Genomic DNA, 15,313 nt, shown 5'->3' on the forward strand with positions numbered 1-15,313 from the left:
TTCTCTAGCAAAATCCTGAAGGGGGATTCCTTGTCACTCCTGAGTCTTGGGCAGGGAACATGTCAAGATGACCGGTCTGCCCTTTGAGGTACCCTAGACCCACACACATATCCTCTGCTCATGTTGGGAGTGTCTGCAGTTTCCAGGGCCCCAGTGTTTGGGCTTCAGTGTGACAGAGTCCTTGTGTATCTGCTGTTGGCCATCCCTGGGTTAGACCCTGTGATAGTGTCCCTGTGGCCACCTGCACTCTCATGGAATGGAAGGCCACTGGCCCAGCTTACAGACATTGTAAAGTCACAGCTCTCCACAGGGCTAACCTCCAAAGAAAGTAAGACTCGGGAGGGGACAAGTTCCAGTGAGGGGTGTCAGAGCTCATGCTTGTTGGGAAACTTGGCCATGTACCTAGGTCTCTAAGGCCCGAAACCCTGGGGTCATAGAAGTGCTGTGTATGTTGCTGACTGATGTGCACACATGCTTCTTCACGCCACATGTGTCTTGGAATGTGAGTGTCCCTGCCTCTGGGTGTAGGCCGCTGTGAGTCTGCAGTAGTAAATGTCTCTACGTAGCAGATTCAGGTGCGGGCACCCGTGCCTGCATGTCCTGGTCCTAAGTCCTCCTGTGAGGATGTCTGGTCCTTCTGTCTTTGCCAGTTGTTAGTCCCTGGAGGCCTCAAGAAAAAAGGCCCCAGCCATTCCTCTCTTTTTCACCCTGGTCCCCAGGTAGCATGACACATGGACCCTCAGTGGCCAGCAGGAGAAGGTGGCTTTCAAATTAGATGAGGCAGGGAAGCCCAGGGCCAGTCTGGGCCATAGCCATCATATTACCTGTTGCGGGAGGCTGCTGGCCTTCAGAGTCACACAAGAGCACATCTGCCCTTGTGTGCGAGCGCCGGAACGCTGCACACGCTCTAGTGTGTGCCTCTTCTGCTTATGGTGGGTCTGGTGCTCCTCCCCAACCCACTGCTATCACCAGGGGTTGAAGTGTCCCTCCCACCCCTCAACCCGAGCCTTGTCACAGCCATGCATGTGGACCTGGGTACTGAGTCATGGGCTCCCTGAACCTGTGAGCACCTGAGCGTGTGTGTGTGTGTGTGTGTGTGTGTGTGTGTGTGTGTGTGTGTGTGTTATACAGGAACCTGTGTGTCAGCAGCATTAGACCAGCCCAGGGAAATGAGTGTTTGCTGGGGTCAGGGAACATGGCAAGGAAGCTCTATGGGCCTAGGGAAGGCTCCATTTATCCTGCGGTCATTAGGGAGCTGTAATTATCAGCAGAGGGTGAGGGAAGTCTCAGCTACAGGTAAGCTCCCGCTGACTGGTTGGCTTGTGTCTTTCACAGTGAAGAGTGAGGATGAAGATGGAGACATGAAGCCAGCCAAAGGGCAGGGCAGCCAGAATAAGGGCAGTGGGGATGACGGGAAGGACCCGAGAAGGCCCAAACGGCCCCGGACCATCCTCACCACACAGCAGCGAAGAGCTTTCAAGGCTTCGTTTGAGGTCTCCTCCAAGCCCTGTCGGAAGGTGAGGAGTTCTGGGTGGAGGGTCTGGGGCCAACGCCCCTCTTTTGCTTATTGAGGACCCGTTCCTCCACGACCTACTTCCATCACTGGGGTTGGGGGGTAGGAGTGCCCCTCTCACCGCTCAACCCCATTGCCGCCTTCCAGCTGCCACCGACACAGACTTGACTTGTCTCTCTCTTCCCCCGGGTCAGGTCCGAGAGACACTAGCCGCAGAGACAGGCCTCAGTGTGCGTGTGGTCCAGGTCTGGTTTCAGAACCAAAGAGCAAAGGTGAGAGGTCACTGCTAATCCAGTGCTCCAGGGCAGACCTGGGAGATGGGGAGAGTAAGAGAGAGGGGGTGGGGGGAGGTTCCAGATGGGGTGAGGAGGCAGAGAGCAGGCCTTGCATTTGGACTGAAACTGACTGGGCGCCCGGACTGTCCCTCTGCAGATGAAGAAGCTGGCCCGGAGGCACCAGCAACAGCAAGAACAGCAGAACTCCCAGCGGCTGGGCCAAGGTGAGCCTCAGGGACATGGGGAGCAGAGGTTGTAGTGGAAGAGATGTCAGGGTGCGTACTGTGAAAGTCGCCGCTGGCCCCTTTGCTCGGCCTGGCCAAGCTCTTTCCCCCCACATCCTACCCACCCCGTCTTACTCAGCTCATGGGCTCCCACCAGGACAGGGCGGTCAGGCATGCCTCATGAGGAAACTGAGGGTTGGGACATTCAAATGACCTCTGGGGACACACCACAACCAAGGGGCAGAGCTGCCCTGTGTATAGGGCTCCAACCACACTGTTAGCGGTGATGTATACTGGCTGCTCACTCATTCTGTGAAAGCACCTCAGAAGCTGGGAGGTATGGGAAGCTTGAACTGGGGGGGCTGCCTGCCACTCAAAGAAGCTGGGAGGTATGGGGAAGCCTGGGGGTGGGACTGACACTAGTAGTAAGGGCCAGTCCATTGAGCATAAGCCACGCTCCCCAAAGCTGGACTTCGCTCAGAAATCTGTTTCAGCACCAACATCTCGGGGCAGGGCTGGTCTCCTAGGCTACACAGGGAAATGGAGACTTTGATAGAGTCAAAGCCCCTTTGATAGGGACATGGTAGAGGGGGGTGCAGAGAGCTCCAGAGACTATTAGTGAAGAGGTAGTGGGAGACCCCCAGGAAGGTGTGGCATCTACAGACAGCTCTGCCACTTAAGGTTGGAGCCAGGCCAGCATCCCAGCCTGGACTTGGAGATCTTCTGACAATGTTCCAAAGCCCCTGTATTTCTTGTTTTCCCTTAAAGGCCCTCCTGGGGCCACAGTCTTCTGCCTCCAGACCGCAGGCAGCCTGTATTTGTTCTTGGAGAAAAACATGCCTTATTCTCTAGTGTCCCCGGCTCCCTCATGGATGCCACCAGGAATCCTCCCTGTTCACCAGAGCCCATTTGGTGCCACCGCACTGCCCATGACCCCTCTGACTCCTGCCTTTCCCTACGTTCTGTCATCATCTGGGGAGTGGTTGTCCCTTACTCGTTTTGCCTTTCCTTACAGAGACCTTGACAGGGTCCCCAGGACCTCCCCCATTTCTTCTGCCCCCAAACAAACCAAGCCTCTGTGCTCTGCCGTGCACCCAACATTTCTCCACAGTGCCTTCCTTCTTCAGACAGCCCCAGAGGGAATCCTAACACATCCCATTGCCTCCCATCCATCCTGTGACCGTTTGTCCCTGTTGACCCCCCTCACTCCCCGATGGCCTGGAGGCAGCTGCTGGACTTTCCAGTCTCACCTGGAAGACCATCCCCTCCCCTTCCTGCCGGTTCTTCAGGTCCTGTTGGGATAAGGGCTTTTCCTCCAGGAAGCCCTCCTGGACTTGGGTTCTATCTTAGCGCTCCCACATGGTGAGCTGTGGAACACAGCTCCTGCCAGCACAGCCCGCCACCTCTGTAGCACAGCCCTTACAGATGGAGCAGGTGGAAGAGAGAGCAAATGGGAAGTCTCCGGGGAAGAAATGTCGAGAGCAGAGGCAGAGCACAGGAAAACCTGGAGCGAGAAGATGGAAGTCGTGTCTGGGAGGGGAGCCATAGGGGCCCCGGGGGGAGCATCTGCAGGGACTACCAGAACAGGGTAAGACAGGACCGGTTGGTGAAGACATTCACTGTCCTCAGAGGTTCTGTCAAGCCGCATGGAGGGCATGATGGCCTCCTACACGCCGCTGGCCCCTCCGCAGCAGCAGATCGTGGCCATGGAGCAGAGCCCCTACGGAAGCAGCGACCCCTTCCAGCAGGGCCTCACGCCGCCCCAAATGCCAGGTGACCACATGAACCCCTATGGTAAGCCGCCCCACCCCCATCTGCCCCAGCATTGCCCTCTGTCCCTGCCTAGCCAGGCAGACAGAGGCTATGACAGTCCTTGCTGCCCAGAACCAAGGGCCCAGGGCCCAGGGCAGTCCATCCAGCGCTGCCAGCAAGCCTCCCCCTGACGGGAAGGGCCTAGCTCTAGCCAGCTGGCCTGCCCACAACCCCTGGCCACAGAGCCTGCAGGGCTGCCAGGACCCCCTGGAGCCCTGGCCCACACCCAGCTCCTGACGTCCCTTCTGCATCCTACAGGGAATGACTCCATTTTCCACGATATCGATAGTGATACCTCCCTCACCAGCCTCAGCGACTGCTTCCTCGGCTCTTCCGACGTGGGCTCCCTGCAGGCCCGTGTGGGGAACCCCATCGACCGGCTCTACTCCATGCAGAGCTCCTACTTTGCCTCCTGAGAGCCAGCTGGGCCGCGTGGACGCTTGGGCCTGGGCCTAGGGTGGGACCACAGGCCTCTGCAGCCAGCCGGCCCCCCAGCCCGCCACCCGCTCAGACTCTACAGACAGCCATACGGTGCCCTCCCCTCGGCCAGCCAGACCTGGCTCAAGTGCCCGCTGGGCACAGCCAGACAAGGCAGATGGGTGCAGCCTGGGCAGGGACTGTGTCCTGCCCACAGAGACCTTGTGACCCCTGGGGACCCAGAGCTCTTGGACAGCCACTTGCCTCCCAGCCCTGTGACTTCATCACTACCTTCCCCGTCCCCAACTCTTTTTTGGGGAAGCTTAAATTTGTTCTTTCGTTGTTTTTTTAAACATTCTGTTTTCAGCCAACCTCCATTGTCCCTGCAAGGCCAGCCCTGGGACAGTGCCTGGTACCTGAGAAACAGTTATACGGGTGTCCTGCGCTGGAGACCACTTCCCCTTCTGGTCAGCGCAGGGGATGGTTTCTGGGTCCTAGGAGGCCCAGGGTCACTGTTTCCAGCTCTAAGCTGGAGCACGGGAGAGGAGGGCCCATGCAGGTGTGGCAGGCTCTTTGGCCCTGCCTGAACTAGGAGTCTCCACAAGAGGAGGGATGTGGACAGAGCCCAGAGAGACCCAGAGGGACAGAGATGCACACGTAAAGCCACACACACCTGAAGGCACGCCTGTGCAAGCATGCATGTACACCTGGGTGCACGGGCACACGCAGTGGAAGAGGTTGCCATTCCTTCCAGGAAGCAGAGCGAGGTCAGTGGGCAGGGCCTACCTCTGAGAGCAATTGGAGAGGGAGGAGGGAAGGGAGGCCTGGGGGAGGCAGGGGGACCTAGGTGGGTCCCAGGCTCTGACTGTACAGGTCATGACTGCCAGGGCAGGAGGGTAGTCACAGATCTCCCAGGTCCCAGGCCACAGCAGACACTCCAGATGGAAAGGACCTCAAGAGTCTGCCTCTTGACACCATCTGATACATATTCCCTCTGGTCCTTCTCCTTACACAGGGCCAGCAATAGAAGCCCAGGCCAGCTGCCCTTCTTGCGGGCTCCCCTGACCCCCAGTCTCCTCTTGTGTGTACGCCGAGGCTGTGTATTGATTGGCAGGGCTCCTGCCTGCTCTGCTAGGGTGGGACAGCTGTAACCAACTTCCCTCTTGACATTAGCCAGCTCACGCTGAACAGGCCCAGCACCTCCTCCGCTTTTGGTACCTTAGCTCTGCTGATGTGACTTATGTCTCATGACTTTGGAGCCCCACCCTTGTTCTATAATGACGCCCGCCCGTCCCCCGGGCCTCACATAGGCACAGTGACAAGCTACAGCTCCCTCAGTCTGTGTGGGTGGGAGGCCGATTGCTTAGAGCCCATGGAAGACCATGGCTTGTACCTGGTTGCCTTTCCTTTGGTTGACTCAGTCAGCTTGGGGCATTGCTCTGAAGCCACTGTATCCCCTCCATCTGCCTCAGCTGGGTAAGGTCAGCCCTGTGGGCCCCCTCCCTGCGGCAACCTCACACAGTATAGAGCCCACCAGCATTTCACCCTCACTGTCACCCCAGCCCCCAGTCTCCAGACTTTTCTTGCCCAAAGCTGAAGCCATGATGGGTCTTTCCTTGGCAACGCCCCCGCCCCTTACTGGCCTCTGGCAGGCACTGTGTCCATGGCCAGATGCCCGGGAGATGCTGCCATCCATTTAATGCAGAATCTTAACCACCCCTCACCCGCCCACCCATCCTGATGTAGGCTGAGCTCTAGCCGTGGGCAGTAGGGATGAGGATCTCTCTGTCACCACTTTGGGCCCTTGTGCCTGGCAAGTTAAGCTATGTGGGCTTATTTCCTGTCTCTGGAGACCTCAGACCCCTTAACCCCACCCAGATGTCACGATATGGAGTCAGCAGGGAGGGCAGCCAGCACAGCCCCACTGTGTCCCTCGTTTTATAAAAGGGACATCACTAATCTCCATGCTGAAGTCGTGGTCCTGAGCCAGCTGCTCTCCTGGGATGCACCCTTTCTTCTTCTGGCACAGACCCCTGTGTGTGCCCTGGCTGAACCGTACAGGGCACACTCGAGGGAGACGCAGGGTAGACAGATATGAGCTCCCAGGAGACCCGGTCTGCTCTTACCCACTTTGTAAGTTGGAAGACGCAATACCAATAGGCTGTGTGGCTGTTGAGAAATCAGAGACAGGAGCTCAAGGCTTTACAGCAACAAAGTGGCAGAGCTGCAGCTGAGGAGAGGACAGTAGGTCTGTCCCCATCTCTGTCGCACGAATGCCGCCACCCCTACCCCCACCAGGGACCAATGTGTTCTATCCACACCTGTTGGTCCCAGGGGTCCTCCCTTCCTCTTTTGGGGTCTCCAAACCCCAAGTCCAGCCCTTGGCCTCTGCTGTCCCCATGCTGGTGTCCCCAGCTAGAAGACATCATCAGGACACTTCTAAGTTGCTAGAGGAGGGACCCCAGCCATCACAGAGGAGATGCCCGGGCAGCCATTCTCAGGATTCTTTCACCATGGCTGTGGCCTGCTGCCCTGCTGAGACAACATGCCAGCCCTGACCTGCTGCAGGGACGAGGGCTTCTGTCCTGTGGGAAGAGACAGCCTTCGATCCAGCCCTGCCCAGACCTTGTTAGCACAGACAGGTTTCAGAGCTGAGGTTGTAAGAAGTGGTGTAGGGCTGGGGGGGTGGGAGGAGCAGAAGGATGTGGGAGTATGAGGTAGAAATTGAGAGATGGGTAGGGGTTTCAGAGAAAAATCAAGTCCCACCTCCTGGCTATGGGTGTGGCATGTTGAGGCTCAGTCCGAGAGGAAGGAACCTGTCCAGGTGTCACAGAGGAGTGACAAGAACCTGAGCTTTGTCCCAGCAAGGGTCCTATCTGTGGATTCATTCCATGAGGCTTCCCACACTCTGCTGTCCTCAGAGACGCAGAGGGGGCCACACACAGATACTGCACCAGGTGTGAGAGTCAGACCAAGCAGTGGCAAAGGTAGCCTGCTGTCATGGAGGCTTCCTGGGGGGATGGGGTGTGGACATAGAGGAACTGCCCTCCCATGAAGCCCAGCTGAGGGCAATCTCTCCTTTAGGGACATCCCTTTGAAGTGAGACCACCTCCTGGTCTGTCTGGATGTCCCCCCTGCTCAGCGGGGGAAGATGGACTCAGAGCTCTGGGCACCCCTAGGACCAGGGGGACGCTGCAGCCCAGGGCTGACCACTGTGTGGAAGGGGCAGCACACTCACGTATGTGCACACACACTCACACCCGACACAAGGAGGCTCACACGTGGCCTGGGAGCAGGGAAGCAGGAAGGACCCTTCAACATGTGGCCCTTGACAGGGGCAATGGCCAATGGTCACTGGGTCCCACTTAGAGGGGGATTTTTGCAGCTTGGGCTGGGGCCAGGCCACCCATCGTATTCTTTCCGTTTACCTTGTACAGACTGCCCGCCCGCCATCCCCACACACATTTTATTTAATAACTTGTCATTGTTAAATTATTTATTAGCGTTTCCACATCACCACCCCCGCCTTCCACTCACCTTCTGCCTCTTCCCACAAAAGCAGAAAATGGAAACAGCGAGGAAAAAAAAAAAAAAAGACGAGATGTTGGTATATTTGTAAATAAAGAACCTGTACACTCCTGTGTGGCCTCTCCTTGGGGATGGGGGATGGGCCTGAGAGGGAGCTGCCTGTGACACTAGAGGACAAGAAGTCATTGACACGGGGTTTAGGTCTTGCCCAATTCCGCCTCATAATCAACCCCTTCTCCTTCCCTCCTGGCCTCAGCCCTGGCCATCCCATCCTTCTCAGGGATCCATCTCCAGTCCCCTCTGTCCAATTACTCAACACACCCATCCCTCCATTAGGGCAGCCATTGCTTATGGAGGGTCCTTTGAGGGTCAACCAGGAGAAGCAAGAAAGGGATGTAGAAAGCCTGACATAGTTCAGGTGAGATGAAATGGAGCGTTGGTCCTTATGGGGGTGGAATCAGGGAAGGCTTCCTGGAAGAAGCCATTCAGCTGAGATCTGAAGTTACCTAGCTGGGTTGAGAGCTGAGGTGAGAGGGGTGTCTGGGGATGGTCCAGGCTTATAAACCTTGGAGGAGGCAGAATCTGGCCAGAATGGTAGCTGAGGTGGGACCAGGAGAAGGATTCTGCTGAGCAGAAAGCATACATGATTGGCTTAGGCGAATCGAGTGGGGGCAGGTTCATCTGGGTCTCTGAGGTGAGAGGTGAGAGCGGTCTTGACCAGGGAGGTACCTGTGGAGAGCAGAAGTCCAGACTCTCTATTTTTTTTTTTTCGGAGCTGGGGATCGAACCCAGGGCCTTGCGCTTGCTAGGCAAGCGCTCTACCACTGAGCCAAATCCCCAACCCCAGAAGTCCAGACTCTCAAGGCGTTCAGGTAATATCCAGGTCCCTGGTTCTTGCTATTGGGGTATACAAAAGGAGAAGTCAGATGGGGCAGTCTTTAGTCTGAGCAAGCCAGAGATGACCCCGAATGAGGTGACACGGACCACAGCTGGTCCCTGAGGATCCAGAAGCCAAGCACGGGATCTCCTCCCTGGGGTACTGATGGGTGTTAGCCAGGGAACCAAACACAGCGAATAGAGCCGCTCCCGTGGTTGTCAGGGCCACCTGAGATCCACCCCGAGACCTCTCACTCTGCCGGTGAGCACCAGCGCCCCCTAGGGGCCTGCCTCTCCACAACCTCTGCTGGGTAACTGGCTCTGTAAGGGACCTTGGAAATACCTTTTCCTCATTTGTACCCTGAAAAGCAGGATCCCGGGCTTCAGAAGGGACATTGAGACCCAGTGGGAGGAGGTGATAGCTGCTCCTTCTAGGCCCACTGTTTCTGGTCGTAGGACAAGATCGTCCAAGGTCAGTCCAGACACCTGGAGGTAGGGAATTCTCGTACCTTCAGCGTGCCTCACAGGACTCCAGGGAAGCTAAGTCACGTGGTCCAAACTGCACAGCTCCGGAGGCAGGACTAAACAGAGCCTTGGTGGCTGGGCTCCAAGCTGGAACTGGAGGAGGAACGGTGGAGGGAGAAGTGGGGGCTGGGGGGGGTGCGTCCATGTTCAAGAGCAGTGGGCTGCCAACCCTGTAGCCTAGAGCAATGTCTAAAATCCTGTCACTAAAAAATGTGGGGGTGGGGGCTGAGCTAATCCACTGCCTCATTGTCACCTGGCTCCCCTGACCCCTCCCTTCCACCGGGTCCAGGTGAAGACATGGACTAGGGGGTGAGAGGGGGAGGGGGAGTGCCCTCCTCCAAGGCCCCAGTCCTGCAGACTGATGGCTGCTCAGCGTCCCCAGGCAGACGTTGACCCCAGTCACAGCTTTGACTTGGCTGGAGCTGGGGGAAGAGGAGCTGAGCATTCATTCCCAGGTCTCCTGGGCAAGCATGAGCAGTTCTCAAAAAGCGTAAGTGACTCAAAGTGGGGAGGGATTGCCTCAGTGCTTGGGACCCCAGGGAAACCCTCCTGGAGGAGGAAATGTTTGGGTTGAAGCAACCCAAAGTGGTCAGAGTGGGATGGACGAGACAGAGACCATCAGGGACATCTGGGAAGACGGAAAAGCAAGAAGCAGGAGCCACAAGAGTTATGACAATAGGGCAAACCCCAATGACCTTGAAGTCCGAGAGTCAAAAATGGAGACCTTGAGTGGTGCTGGGGTCAGACAGGGAAGGAGGGACAACTTACATGTCTCTGTCTCCATATAGCAGAGTAATTAGGTCAGCACACTGTGAGCTACTGTATAGATAGAACCAAGAAACGTTTACATTCTCAAATGGAACAGAGAAGAAGAAACGAAATCGTGCCCGTTCCCTAGATGAAGCATATGTGTTGTCCATGCCTTGATCTGGCAGAGCACCCTGGTGGCTCTCTGTGGACACCATGGCACTCTCTTTCTTCTCCCTCTATTTCCCTACCTTCTAAATCCCCAAGACTGACCAGTGAGGATTTCTACACTGAACATGCAGTCACACAGCAGGCCACAGGGTGGCACTTGAGAGTCAGGCAGGCCATGGTCCACAGACAAGCCAGCTGGGCTGTGCTTGCAGAAGGGACAACTAGGGTCCTGAAGATGGCCAGAGGGGAGAATGGGTGCCAGGCATTCAGGGCCCATGATATGTATGACACTGGCAATTCCCTGCCCAGCGGTAAGAATGGCATATCACAGTATCTGGAAAATCAGACTGGCCTTACAATGACCCCCTCCCATTCAGGGCCCCTGGAGAACTATAGGAAGGCAGTGCTCCCCAAGACCTCAGTACTTCTCCCAAGATCACACTTCCTAAAGGTCCCATCACCTCCCAACACTGCCACAGGGGAACAGAGTACCCACTCATGCATCCTTAGGGGACACACTCCATCTAGTATAGAAAGCCCCAAATTTCCAATGCCACCCTATTCGGTACAGGACAGATTTTGAACTGGTGTTTAAGAATGGAAATTGGAGGTGTTCCTTTGTCAGACATTCCTGGAGAGCAAATAAAGCGGTAAGTGTGAGCTGGGGTGTGGCTTGGTGACAGACAGCACCAGTCAAGCACGCAGAGGCCCCGAGTTGCATGCATAGCACACTTAAGCAAAACGTGCTGCATACATACACACCTTGCTCACACACACAGTGCTGGCCTGTGCACACATCTGTGCGTGCATGTGCATGCAAGGGCCACAGGACAACCTCCGAGGCCACGCCTCATTATTCATTCAACTTTTTAAAAAATCCTATGTATATGAGCACACTGTCGCTCTCTTCAGAAGCCATTGGATCCCATTACAGATGGTTGTGAGCCACCATGTGGTTGCTGGGAATTGAACTCAGGACCTCTGGAAGAGCAGTCAGTGCTCTTAACCACTGAGCCATCTCTCTACCCACATCCAATTTGTTTTGTTGTTGGTTTTATTTGTTTGTCTGTGACAGGGTCTCATTATTTAGTCACAACTGGCCCTCCAACTTACAGAGTTCCACCTGCCTCTGCCTCCCGAGTGCTGGGACTTAAGGTGTGCACCACTAATCCCAGCTGTCTTGTTTTTTCCAGACTGAGTCTCTTTTTACCCTGGGGCTCGCCCGATTACGCAAAAAAGCCGCCTGGAGAGAAACTCCCAGGGATCCACCTGTCTCTGCCTCTCCAGGGCTGGGTTCACGAGCACACACCGCCACACCCAGCTTTGAGTGTGTGGAGGGGGGAGGGTCAACCCCAGGTCCTCACGCCAATGCACAAGCACTTTACCAATTGAGCTACACCTCCCCAGCTTCAGCTAGGAGCCCTGATTTTTTTTTTTTTAAGTTGTATGTCACACTCCTGTAATCCCAGAACTCAGAAACCTGAGGCAGGAAGATTGTGCCTCTGAGATACAATTGAACTGTATAGTAAGTTCAAAGCCATCCTGGACTACATAATGAGACACCCCCCCTCTCAAAAATCCAAAAACAGCAAAAAAGAAATGGGTGGTGGGCATGTACAGTGGACCATATACAGCATCCCTACAAGAGGTTCCTGCATCTCGGCTCTCACGGCCATGAGCATCTGTATGGAACAGAGTCCTTGCTCCTGCGTCTATGGAGGGCGCTTCTTATGCAACCTGTGTCAAGAGAAGATGTCTTGCTTTATAATATGCCTGACCAAACACCAAGGAACAATAATGCCTGTGACCACGGCAATAACAGTAGTGACGGTTCCCCTGCTCACGAGTCAGTTTCCAGGTATTATCTCATTTAAGTCCCATTCAGTGTGGCATTGAGACGCCCATGGTATAGATGAAGATACGGACATTCTGAGGGGCGAAGGAGCCTCTTCAAGGTCACAGTGCTAGCTAGGGAGGCAGTTCCTGGGGGCACCCACATGATCAAGCAGAGCCAAGAGTGAAAGACAGACAGCACCCCACGTTTTCTACAACTCTGCATTCCTGAGGACCAAGGCAGCTTCTATAGTCCAGATGCCGAGTTGAAGAGCACTCTGGAGGGCACTGGGAGTCAGGTAAGAGTCCCAGGGGACCAAGGGTGAGGATGCAGCCGTGGCTGAGAGGTGTGACCCTGTCCTAAGCTGTTCAGTGGGCACTGGCACTATGTCTGAACGTTCACAGAGGAGGAAAGTGGGTAGAGAAGCCTGATGGTCAGAGCCCCGCCCTCCCTGTCTCAGTCCAGCCCAGGCTGCCCCCAGGCACCAGCTGTGCATCTTCTTGTGAAGAGTGGCTTGCAAACACGGGGCAGCTTCCATGTTGGGAGAAGGTCAGACACGGGTTCATCCTTATGGATAAATCTCCCCATTGCCCCACCAGAAAGGCAAGGAGTCAATCAAGAGCCTCCAAAATTAGTGAACATCAGACAGGGGAAGAGGGAGCAGGAAAAGGGGGGACCTTCTACGAGAAACCATATTTGGGTAGAGGAAGGAGTAGGGACTCCTGGGGACCTGCCTGTGCTTCTGAGTCATCGATGTTGCTGGAGAAGGCCAGAGTGTGCTGCTGAGGCGTGGCCTGGAGCACGTGGGGTTAGAAAGGGCATCAGATCTCCTGGAACTGGTGCTGTGGATGTTGGGAGCTTCCGTTTGGATGCTGAGAACTGAACACAGGTCCTCTGGAAGAGCAGCATGTGCCTTTAGCCTCTGGGTCACCTCCCCAGCCCATCCTGTACATTAAAGGAGGCCATTGTAAGCCTCTCACTTTCTATACAGGATCAGTTTTGTCTCAGTCAGCTCTCTGTGTGGAAGGGGGAGCAAGAGCACTGGGTGTTTAGATCACCTCTGTGCCTGCCTCTCCACCAGTTGTCTGTGTCTCCTCCATCCCCCAGTACCATATATAAACATTGGCCATACTCATGAACTCTGTCCCAAAGCGAGGCCATTTCACACGAATCCACTCATCCAGGTTGGTCAAATGCGGTCGGAATTCTCCTCTACCGTATTGGCCATTTGGTGTGTGTTACCATGTTTCAAACCCTGGTTTGTTGCTGTTGGTTTGTATTTTTTGCTCGCCTGCATGCATGCATGCGTGTGTGTGTGTGTGCATATGTGTTTGTGCATGTTGCATGTGTGTTTGTGCATGTTGCATGTGTGCATGTGTATGTGCATGTAAATTCATCATCTTGTGCTATGTTTATCATTAACTTGCCTTTGATTGTTCATATTGCTGGCTAAACCAACAATCTACTTAAACTTCCCAACCCCCCCCATCTCCCCACCTCCCTACCCCCAGCCCCACCCCTGGCGATGGGCAAAGAAACACCTTGGTGGTGTAGTGATGTTCTTATATCAGTCAAGGGCAAAGCAACTGACAGTCCTTTATTCATCCCAGCTTGAGGCTTGGCTCGGTGGCCAAAGCTGTCTTGTGCCTAGGACACATGAAAATCAAATAAAATACAGGTGACACAGTGCAGGAGGAGGAAGACGGACAGAGACCTGTGGACCACCATGCCCCACAGACCTGCCCTCTAGTGCCCAGCACAGGAAGGACATAGAGACCCACTTACTGCTGTGCCACTCGGCACCAATGGAGGCTGTCACCCAGGGCCCTACCAGCCACATGGCCATCCTGCAGCAGAAGCCACCACACTGTGCGAGTACGTGGTGGTCAGAAGGGAGAGAAAGAGAAGTGGAGTGTCTAGAGCATTATGGAGAGAGATGGAATTGGAGGCCCGAGGGTAGAGAGGAAAAGCCTGATGGGTTGAACCCTGCCACCTGGGCCATGGTGAAGCCCAAGCTTCCTCTGAGGGCCATGGATACCCAGAGGCAGTGGTTGGTGTCAGCATGCATGGCTCATATCAGCACTAGAGAACATAGGGATGTCCCTGGTCACGGCAGCCCCTGGACGACCAGGAGCTGTGTGTAACTGTCCCGCCCCTTACTGGATGTGGCACTGTGAAGAGTTGGTGCCATCTCTCACAGCTGGCAACACTAGGCAGAGTGGGCCCTGTGCCTCACCCGGGCAGCACAGTGGATGTTGGCCTGCTGGGGAGGGGTGTGGGTGAACCAGCCCCAAAAGCATGAGTGTGGGAGAACTGACCCCACCACTCATCTGCCATGGGGTGGCCCTGCCACAGAGGTGATGCCCCTACCCACCCATTGCCACCTCTGGCTGGCAGGAAAGCTGCCCACAGAGGTCATGAGGTCAGGAGATAGCCCCGCCCCTCACCAGCTGCAGCACTGGATGAACAGGCCCTGTACCTCACCTGGACAGCAGAGCAGAGCAGACTTTGATGGCGAGGGTGCAGCCCTGAGGGCAAGAGCATGTGAAAACTGGCCCTGCCACTCTTTTGGTGTGAGGTGGTGTGAGTGTGGGGGTGATGCCCTCTCTCTCTCACCCTCTTTCTACCTGCAATAACAGGGAGAGCTGGCCCTGGGGTCATGAGACCAGGAGAGTCCTGCACTTCTACTGGGGAGCAAGTGGAGCTGGCCCTGATAGCGAAGATGTTGGTGAGCCAGCCTTGAGTGTGTCAGAGTGGGAGAGCTGGCCCTGCCCCTCACAGGCTGCAGCACTCGGGAGAGTGGACCCCACACCTTGACTGGGCAGCACTGAAACTGGCTCTGGAGGCCTGGATGTAGATGAGCTGGCCCCAAGGTCGTGAGAGCAGGAGAGCTGACCCTGCCTGTGGCAGCATTGGTGGGCTCGCCAGAGCAGCGCTGGAGAACTAGCCTTGGCGGTGCAGATAAGGGAGAGACGGGGGGGGCTGAGCAGCTCAGCTACCCCCAGGCCCAGGTCCAGGGCTCTGAGTTGGCCCGCCCTAAAATCTGTATCATCTGCAAACGTTGGGGTGCATGAAAGGGCCAGTCCTGCTGATCCAGAGCTGCAGGATCTCCATGACACAGGGCAGCAACAGGATAACTGGGAGGAGTCCCGATGAGGATCCAATCTTGATGGTGTCACAGAAGCCAGAGATCTGGGACCACACCAGTGACTCACTGCAGTGCACAGAGGGCTACACTGGGACACATTGTGACACGCCACCGCTTCCATGATAAGATGTCTATTCTCTCTCTCTCTCTCTCTCTCTCTCTCTCTCTCCCCGTGTGTGTGTGTGTGTGTGTGTGTGTGTGTGTGTGTGTGTGTGTGTGTGTGTGTGTTATTTTGGGGGAGGT

General features: G+C 55.6%; 1 protein-coding gene and 1 non-coding gene across 4 annotated transcripts in view; both read left to right on the forward strand.

Moving 5' to 3' along the window:
• Nucleotides 1–5,068, forward strand: part of Lmx1b (LIM homeobox transcription factor 1 beta) — a 78,152-nt gene extending 73,084 nt beyond the window's left edge. Inside the window, exons 4-8 of one of the 3 annotated variants that reach the window (XM_032901835.1) lie at nucleotides 1,336–1,517; nucleotides 1,708–1,785; nucleotides 1,946–2,012; nucleotides 3,642–3,806; nucleotides 4,083–5,068. In XM_032901835.1, the coding sequence (XP_032757726.1) occupies nucleotides 1,336–1,517; nucleotides 1,708–1,785; nucleotides 1,946–2,012; nucleotides 3,642–3,806; nucleotides 4,083–4,240 (650 nt within the window). In that variant the 3' untranslated portion in view covers nucleotides 4,241–5,068. Of the gene's footprint in view, nucleotides 1–1,335; nucleotides 1,518–1,707; nucleotides 1,786–1,945; nucleotides 2,041–3,624; nucleotides 3,807–4,082 lie in introns of all 3 variants that reach the window. The other 2 variants (XM_032901837.1, XM_032901838.1) reach the window with 2 other exon arrangements.
• An 8,368-nt stretch (nucleotides 5,069–13,436) lies between these two features.
• On the forward strand, nucleotides 13,437–13,582 carry LOC116902550. The gene has a single exon (XR_004388151.1). It is a non-coding gene; the product is annotated as a small nucleolar RNA SNORA48 (small nucleolar RNA).
• Nucleotides 13,583–15,313: the final 1,731 nt, after the last annotated feature.

This window comes from Rattus rattus, chromosome 5 (genome assembly GCF_011064425.1).
Source record: "Rattus rattus isolate New Zealand chromosome 5, Rrattus_CSIRO_v1, whole genome shotgun sequence".
Taxonomy (NCBI): Eukaryota; Metazoa; Chordata; class Mammalia; order Rodentia; family Muridae; genus Rattus; species Rattus rattus.